The sequence below is a fragment of the Xiphias gladius genome, chromosome 22 (genome assembly GCF_016859285.1).
Source record: "Xiphias gladius isolate SHS-SW01 ecotype Sanya breed wild chromosome 22, ASM1685928v1, whole genome shotgun sequence".
Taxonomy (NCBI): Eukaryota; Metazoa; Chordata; class Actinopteri; order Istiophoriformes; family Xiphiidae; genus Xiphias; species Xiphias gladius.
The window spans coordinates 6,964,100-6,973,099 of NC_053421.1; the positions used below are offsets into that span (position 1 = coordinate 6,964,100).

The 9,000-nt window shown below is 42.4% G+C and overlaps 2 protein-coding genes across 4 annotated transcripts in view; both read left to right on the forward strand.

Moving 5' to 3' along the window:
• The window catches only part of LOC120783947, a 14,183-nt gene that overhangs the window by 1,127 nt on the left and 4,056 nt on the right, over positions 1-9,000 (forward strand). The window contains exons 3-4 of the mRNA XM_040117354.1: positions 2,326-2,456; positions 3,548-4,514. Coding sequence (XP_039973288.1) covers positions 2,326-2,456; positions 3,548-4,514 — 1,098 coding nt within the window. The remainder of the gene's footprint in view (positions 1-2,325; positions 2,457-3,547; positions 4,515-9,000) is intronic.
• Positions 5,668-8,408, forward strand: LOC120784830 (F-box/LRR-repeat protein 4-like). Of its 3 annotated transcripts, XM_040118947.1 has the most exons (3): positions 5,668-6,137; positions 6,884-7,323; positions 7,710-8,408. In XM_040118947.1, exon 3 carries the CDS (start codon positions 7,849-7,851, stop codon positions 8,347-8,349), a length of 501 nt encoding a protein of 166 aa, XP_039974881.1. In that variant the 5' UTR covers positions 5,668-6,137; positions 6,884-7,323; positions 7,710-7,848; the 3' UTR covers positions 8,350-8,408. The 3 variants fall into 3 exon arrangements, with proteins under 3 accessions (XP_039974881.1, XP_039974880.1, XP_039974882.1); XM_040118946.1 differs by lacking the exon at positions 6,884-7,323; XM_040118948.1 differs by lacking the exon at positions 6,884-7,323 and having other exon boundaries at positions 5,668-6,041.

The window sequence follows — 9,000 nt, forward strand, 5'->3', positions numbered from 1 at the left end:
CCGTATTAGTGCAGGTTTCAGCGTTTATTAATAGGCGTAGCTACAGGTCACTGAATCAATGCAACATGTGTTTGCAAATGATTCTCCCTGTTTTAACATCACTACACTCGTAAGCAGCGGAGCTACATAAGTAATTCATCACCATCGCTACTCTATGATCTGTGTGAGGAAGAGGAAAGCACGGTGAACAAATCATTCAAGAAATGACATATCCTGGTCATTCAGGTGAAAATGTTCCAGTGTATTGAGTGTCTGTTACAATGGCGTAAACTGTGGTTTCTAATAAAACAATTTTGGCGAGAATCAAAAATCCGTCTTCACGCAGAGAAAAAAGCAGCCAAATATGTCACAGCCTGAGGGAAACCAGCAGAACAACACATGAAAACTGAAATGAGCTCCTTAAAATGCCTTTTCTTTTTTTCTTTTCTCACGAGTTTTGACAAATGTTTTACTTATAATTTGGCAAAATTAATTTGTTCAGAACCGTACAGTCTATTTCTTTCCAACCCTGCCTCCTAGAAATGAGGTTTCTGTACAAAATAGAACCGGGCTTTTCACCTTCTTTTTACGGACAAATATACATTTAAGAAATGATGTTTGATTTATCCTTCGACTAATGTCGTTTAGGTGTTTAGACTGAATTATTCTTCTCATGAGAAAAACCAAAATCCCTTTCAGCCATTTCAGAGGAGGAAGTTATTCTATAAAGTTATATACATATATATATTTAGATGAGGGAAATATCCATATTTCTTTTTAATCTATATTTCTGCAAGGGAGACCTCTACAGGTGCGTGGCTCTGTTCGTGGCTGAGCCTCGTGAACTCTGAAGGTTCGGAAAGTGTGGACGGTCATCGATCGTCCTCCATCATACTGAAAACATCATTCAAGCCTTCACAGTGTAAGTTGGAAAAAGTATGTGAACCCCTCAGCTAACGACATCAACACAAGCAACATAAGTTTTGTGGACTGATGAAACTCGAGTTGAATTGTTTGGGGAGAACATGCAGCACCACATATGGTGTAAAAAGGGCACTGTACACCAGCATGAAAACGTCATCCTGACAGTTAAGTAGAGTGGAGGGAGAATCCTGATTTGGGGCTTTGCTGCTTCTGGGCCTGGACCAGCTCGCCATGTTGGAGGGGAAAATTAATTCTCAAGTTGATCAAGGTATCTTACAGGATAATGTCAGGGTGGCTGGTCTGCCAGCTGAAGCTCAGCAAGAATGACTTCAAACCATGAAAATCCTTCTGGGGTTGCCCAGTCAGAGCCCAGACCTTAACCCAGTATAGATGCTGTAGAATGAGCTCAGAGAGCCGTTCACCCCAGACATCCTAACAATATGGCTGAGCCGAAGCCGTTCTGTAGGAAGAACGGTCTGAAATTCCTTTTGAACGTTGGGCAGGTCTGATCCACAGCCCCCGGAAGCTCTGGTTTGAGGCTATTGCTGCCAAAGGTGGTTGGACGAGTTATTAAATCCAGGGGTCCACTTACTTTTTTCCATCAGAACTATCAGTGTTTAATGGCTGCGATCAATAAAGACATGAAAGATTATAATTGTTTGTGTGTTATCAGCTTAAACACATTCTCTTTGTCTATACTTGCGACTTAGACGAAGACCAGATCACACTTATCACCAATTAATGCAGAAAACCAGGTCATTCCAATGGCCTTAGCATACTTTCTCTCGCCACTGTAAACGTGTGTCTGAATTATTATCTTGAAAAATAATTTAGGATATCATACGAATAATTTGCCTAATTTGTTATTTTGGTCCTGGATGGGTTCAGTGTTTTTATCTCACTGTGTCTGATTACACAAATGTAAATTGTGTACTTAAACTGGATTATTTATGATCCATTTGATTATCATCGCACAGATTTAGACGTAATCCACAGGTATTGTATCAGTTTATGCCTTTCATAAGGTCCCTTGGTTATCCCTGGTCAGTCAGTTGACCTTTGAAAAAAAAGTCCTCTGGATCCGTTCTGAAAAGTGTCATAATGAGTTCCAGAATGGTGATTGCAAAGACTCAAGAATTAGAATCTCTCTACAGACTTCACACACTCTTCAACCAGAACACACTGTTCATTTGTGTCTGAAGGATCAACCGTGTTTGAGTACTCTCGAATCGTTCGTTGAACTCACACTCGTGAAATTTCCGTTGTCGCTTTGACAGTTTACCTTGTTCTGTATTTTGATATACAGCAACAAAAAACACCCATGGAATTTACTGAAGGAAGTAGAGGCATCTACAGACCCATCAGGGTATGTAAGAGTTTGTTTTTTGTTTTTTACTTGAGTTACCCTGTAAACATTTTCAGATGTAATTAAGTCTCTGAATAAGAAACTAATGATCAACATGATTGTATATTCTTCACAGGTGTTGTTTAACACACCCATATATGAGCGGGCTCTGCAGATCTGCTGGCACATGGGCTCTTATAAGTCTCAGGTAGGACCCACTTTAGTTTTAATGTCCACACCAACATAAGATAAAAGCTAAAGTTTCCCAAACTGTTTATTGTACTTAAACTTAAAGACATGTGGTCTCTTGTATGTTGTGTAGATTGCACTGGTGGCTGAACTTCTGAGGCTTCAGCAGAAAAACCAGCTCCCATCTGAGGTGACTGCTGAAGACATGACTGAGCTGCTGGTGGAGGAGAGCAAAACCACACTGAGAGTGCAGTGAGTTACTGAGACACACACACACGCACACGCACACGGCACACACTCAAAGACTCAGACCAGCACTACACCTGACATGAAGTCTGCTCATGTCACACCAATCTGCGTGTAACGAGAGAGAGAGGAACAGTAAAGATGAGGCTTGTGTTTTCTTTCTGTTTGAAGGCTCTGGGAGTTTGAACTGGAGGACTTTGAAGAGGACGAGGCCAGACCTCTTCTCAAGCTGGTAAGACCACAATCCTGAGAAGACTTCACAGTAGTTTGGAGTGAACATGACACTTGATTTATTCTGTAAATGTATCCAATCTGCTCATCGTATCTCGTTCCTTGTTTCAGATGTGGGAAGTGAACACCAGCATGAAGATGAGGGACGTTGAGTTTGAAGCTAGAAGGCTGCTCAACTCACCAGAGACCATCCCTCCTCAGTTTCAGTGAGTTGTATTTGACACACATTTATTATCAGTTACACTGCAGTAGCTGCAATGTTTCTGTGTTGTTATGAAGTGGTTTTAAAACAAACTTTGAATGACTGTAACCTACAGACATCCCAAGATCATCAGCACGGCTCAGAAGTACGCCAGGAGCCTGACAGAGCAGCAGCAGCAGCAGCAGGAGGCCCCCAGCTCCAAACTGCTGGGGCCAAGGGAGGTTGTGATGGAAGTGGTTCCAAAAGTCCTGCAAGGCTTCTGGTTGCCTCCTCCGAACACCTCCTTCAACATGCCCTCCCAGCAGCTCGGTAAAATGGCGGTTGGAGTCACAAAAGCAGTTGAGGACCGGGTCTCGGCTGCTCTGTCCTCCATGCTCCTTCAGGTCACCTTCTCTCGCTCCATCAGGGACAACATGGTCCTGTCTATCCAGGAAAAGGTTAGACAGGGTTATTCTCAAGACGTCCTGGTGAAGATGCTGAACTGCTTCGCAGCAGAGGTGCTGAACACCATCAGCTATGTCGCAACGGGAGAAATCTCTGCGCTTTTTCAGCCTCACATAAAACTGTCTCCAAACCTGAATGTCAGAGAGGCCTGCACCCAGCCAGCAGACGTGGTGGATGGTGCAGAAGACAAACCCAGCCCTGCTGAAGGTGTGAATAAGGAGCCTGGTCTGGAGGAAGACAGTGAACCAAACAGCGAAACAGACTCCGCTGTCATTACTCCTCCACCAACTCCTCTGACCAGCACTGCCGAACTCCTGGACAACACCGCCGTCCAGAATGGCTTGGACCACAAGCTGGATGAAGAAGGCGAAAAGCCCATATCCAGCTCAGAACCAGACTCTAGTGTGGCTCCAGCTCAACCACTCCCTCTGACCCCTGCTGCTGAGACTCCAGTCACTGCTTCGGTCCTGGATGCTGAGAAGATGAGTGAGGAACCCACCAGAGCACCAGACTCTGCCTTGGATCCAGCTCAACCAGCTCTTCGGACCCTTGCAGACGAACCTCCTTTCATCCCTGCAGCACAGGATGACCTGACCACCAGTGCTGAACATCCTGCCAACTCCACCATCCAAAATGGTTTGAACAGTAGCCTGGATGAAGCAGAGGAACAGTCAGCGCTCAGCCTAGAGTCTGCTGTTATTTCTCCTCTACCTGCTCCTCTGACCCCCTATCCCGAAACTTCTTCCAACGTGGCCCACATCGCTGACGCCGCCAACACCTCCAACGCCCAGCAGCCAATGCTCGGTCCAGAACAAGACTGCGCCTCTGTGACCACTCCTCCACCACCTTTGACCCCTCTTGCTGATGAGTCTCGTGTCATCTCTGCAGTACACGATGAGCTGATCATCACGCAGCAGCCAGTCAGGGTGGAGGAATCTTTCAACACCACAACAGGTAGGAAATATTATTCAGGTCCATTCCCAGTGGTTAAGTGTTACTGCTGCTGCGATGAGTTAAGTCACTAACTGTCCTCCTTTGGTTTTTCAGAGGTTAAAAAGACAAAGATGAGTGGATTCCGCCGCTTCTTTACTTGGCTGCAAAAAAATGTCTACTGCTGCTTCCTGCCTATAGACAACGCAGAGACAGAATGAAATTCTCTGTGTAAAAAAAAAATCATTTTTGTGCTGCACTGTTGTAATTGTTAGTTTCATTTGTTGTGAATTAATAAATCTGTATTAACATTAAGACTTGATACAGGGGTTCTTTGTTGTATATATTTTTCATATAATACTGCCAATACAGTATAGGCTTGATTTTGAAGAAGTGCATCCAGGGATGTATTTGAAAAATAAACACTTCTAATTATGGTGAATCAGAATCAGGAACAGAAAAATATCTTACAAGAAATGTCACATTCCCAAAAACACAGAACACGTTAACATTAAGTTTTCATACTAAAATTTCTTTAGACATTTTGGCAAAGATAAAACAATGATTGCAGCACATCTGATCTCGGATTTGATGGAAGAAGTGAGCATAAGGTAATTGCCAATATTTAATCTGAGAAAATAGCTCAATTCATCAAGTAAATCAGAAGAATCAATATCTGCTGGAACTGTAAAATGATAAACTATAGACACAATTAGCAACGATATACTGTGTTTGGAGTATTGCACAGTCCCATTGTGGCAGGAGATCACATATTGTAAGTGAAAGATGAAGTAGGTGAAAAAAGAGATATCCCACATCTGTACGTATTGAAAGAATACGTTCATCCTCAAGCTGCTCTATGCAGGATTTTCAAATAGTTCACTCTGCATCCCTTTTTGACTGCCCACAAAAAAACTGTCAAAGTAGCCTATTTTCATCACTCCACTGAACACATATATTTTTGAAAAATGTTCTTTTGTTTTGGATAAAGACTTTTAAATATTCATTACAATTATAACATTTATTTTCACAAACTGAACTAAATAAAACTAAAAAAAAATCTATCTCTAGTTAGCAAGCAATTAAAGAACTACAGTTCCGCTAAGCCTTTGCTTTCAAACAACGCTGACCGGATGTTGACAATTAGTTGTAAGGAACTGATGGGGCTTTTAATGCTCCTACGTAACTCTCTCAGATTACAGATATCTTAAAATCTGCCTTTTCACATACCCCTTTACTATGTCAAAGATGATATGTTACGGTTTGTCTTCTGTCGTAGGCGTTTGAAAAGCTAAGCGATATCAACCTATTTTGCAAGGCAGCGGTGAAATTAAGATTATAAAGGAATTATACAGAAGTTATTTCTTTTGTCCTCAATTATTGACACGACCGCTGCTGGTATGCATTTTGTTTTCTAAACTTTACGTCTCAAAAACCTGACATCATGGACACTTCCGATATTCCCCGCATTATTTTCCGATCTATAGGGCTGATTATGCTGTGCGCTCAGTGCGTTCAGCATTTTCCGACTGTTCGGGAAGGAATCACAAGGTAAATGGCAGGAATGTGGTTTGCTGGCTGAATTATCCTGATAAAAGGAAGAAGAGGATTTCTCCCCATGAATGGACACATCGATCTGCGTTTACCGTAAATTTAACTTATGTCCCGACCCCTTTGATTGTCAAGTTTTTCAAAGCTAGCTACTGAAGCTAAAAGTTATGTTTTGACAGCTCAGCTTGTCTGTAGGCTAGCTAGCTAATGGTGGCTAACTAACAACAGCTATTTAACATTAACACCAACAACACATGCTTGGGGGGGGCACCTTTCTTGCTAATGTAACTTCACTAGTTAGGTCATGTTAGTATTATATATTATTGAAATATGGTCCTCAGAAAACAGCAGTTTTGTCGTGGGAGATGTCTTACATTCATATAAATGTATCGTTAATTTAAAATTGGAAATCCCTATAAAGTTAGCCAAGCGTTTAGGATAATTTAGTTAAGCTAAATTTTCAGGGAAGTGTCACTGGCTCACAGGGAAAGCTAGAGAGGAGATGACATTTTACAAGACAGCGTTAGCTAATGCTAAAAAGAGTAACGATTCCTCAGTAGCATTGATTAAGCAAAGCCAACTTATGGCTGACTAGCCTTCATGGATATGTGCTGTTTTTTCCTGTACGTACAACGTCGGAGCTTATTTTTTATATCAGTGCTTATAATACACTTTTGCTAAAGCCAACATTTGAAATGACTGACAACATTGATTTAGCTGTCCTCTAGTTTTGGCGTGGTGTTTAAAAGACCTGCCAGTCACTTTGGGATTGATAGCAGTGGTCCCAGTCCTGTTTTGAATATTTCTGATTGGACTTTCTTCTGTTCCCATTTGAATCACAGGTTGTCCCTACACGAAGTGGTGCTAAAAACCTGTACAGCAGGGAGTTGTCAGAACCCAGACCTCGAGGTGCCTGGTGTCCTGCAGGCCAGCCCTGCCACTCTTGGTTTGTGTGTACCTTGCATCAGGCATGGTGTAACTGTGTGGGAGAACGGAGCCTGCAGGACACTAGTCACTCAGGCCCGGAAGGAGTACTCAGGCTAGAGCTTTTTGATGATTTGGGGTGTTAACATGCATTTTGACTTCCCAGTTTGACCTGATAATCCTGCTTTCATGTTAATTTGCTACGTGCATTTTTTTTTTCATGAGGATTGGTCTTTATTAGAAATAGATATATTTCCATCATGCGCAAACAGCAGTACCCGGCAACCTTTGGATGACAGGGGGGCTGTGGCAATTGTAGATAAGTAGTGTCACCATGAATCACATTAATACCAGGAGTGTAAGTAAGAAAGTATTACACCTTTTGCAGCACATCATAAATGGTGTCATTAAGCTTCAAAAGCTACACCTCTCATCAATCAGCTTTACCTTCACAGTCAATGAGCTTTTGTCCTCTGAAAGTTTTCCCTTAATGTAAATGCTCAAAGTAGGCATGGATCTATTAATTTATATTCTTTTTTCATGTGGATTTAATTTGTATTTTGGAAAGCTCCCATATACATTCAGCTAGAAGTCTAGTTGACACACATTTCTCCCTTTTTATTTATTTTTTTTTGTAAAAGTATAAGCATTTAGAATTTTCTTGTTTACATGTACTCTGTGCTTTCTCAGACCTGCTGTTGCTGTTCTCATTGTTGTAATTGTTTGTCTCTGCCTAACCTACAGGTCATGCATGCAGCCGGCCCTCTAGCCTGCGCTTTGTACACCCCCAGCCCTTGAGCCTGTGTGCTTCCACTAGGTGGAGGCTCTTCCTCCCTCTAGCCTCCGTTTCTCCCCTCTGCCCCCGTCAACCCCGGAGCTCCCTATGTTAACCCTCTTGAGCATGTTTTACTATATCTGTCTGCGGCGACGCTCCAGGAGTGGGACTCGAGGTGAGGCTCTGACCAGTCGACGGGCCGTGGAGTCAGGTCAGCGAGCGGTGTTGCCGGTCAGTGTGGAGGTGGAGCAGTATGCAAAGGAGGTTCTGGACTTCAGTTCCCACTATGGCAGTGAGAATAGCATGTCCTACACCATGTGGAACCTGGCTGGGGTACCCAACGTGTACCCCAGCTCAGGGGACTTCACCCAGACGGCTGTATTCAGAGCTTATGGGACTTGGTGGGAACAGTGTGCCAGTGCTCCGCCACCTTTCCGCCGCACCCCTAAAGGCTTCTACAGCCAGGATTATATTGAGCTGGGCTTTGAGGAGCCTGTCTATCCTACAGCAGTAGAGGTGCTTGAGACTTATTACCCTGGAGCTATTGTCCAGATCCTGGCCTGCTCTCACAACCCCTTCTCCCAGAACCCACCTACTGATGTCAGGTAACAACAGCCATCTGTTCTGGAAAACCATCATCAATCATTCTAAGTGCTCCACTAAGATATTAAGGGTAATTAACACTACTAAGAAAGCCATTCCGTACCTGCAATTATGTCAGGCCTCTAGTTTTTGAAAGGAACATTGGCGGCCTTACAGTCATAATCTCATTCATCTCATATCACATTACTTGGTGTTTATTACATATGTTACGCCTCATAAATTGAGGCCTGGCATTTGTATTCTTTATCATATTGGATTTTCTTTATTATTATTTTCGTGTGTTTGTAAAACATTTTTGTTATATTGTTATGGAAAATGCTCTACAAATAATGTTCATTACTACTTATGGAACTTGTTTAAAATCTCCACAGCGTCCTAGCAGAGTGGCTCTTATGCTTCTGCTTTCCACCAATGAAACCAAAAAGTGCAAATGTAATCTTTAAAATTCTGTAACTTCAGTCTGAGAAAACATGCGTTTTTAAAACTACTGGTAGAACTTTTATTTGTAAGTATAATCAACTAGTTAAGATAGCGTTTTAGAAGGTACTCTGGGTGAAATTGGTTGGTAGAAACCTTTTGATGTAGCACAAATTAACCTCAATAAACCACTACTTTTCCTGTTACAACTCCTGGTTAAGGGAAAATTAATGGTTCAAA

Bases quoted from the DNA above. Each gene is read 5' to 3' on its own strand.
- LOC120784830 (XM_040118947.1), top strand. From the start codon at position 7,849: ATGTTAACCCTCTTGAGCATGTTTTACTATATCTGTCTGCGGCGACGC.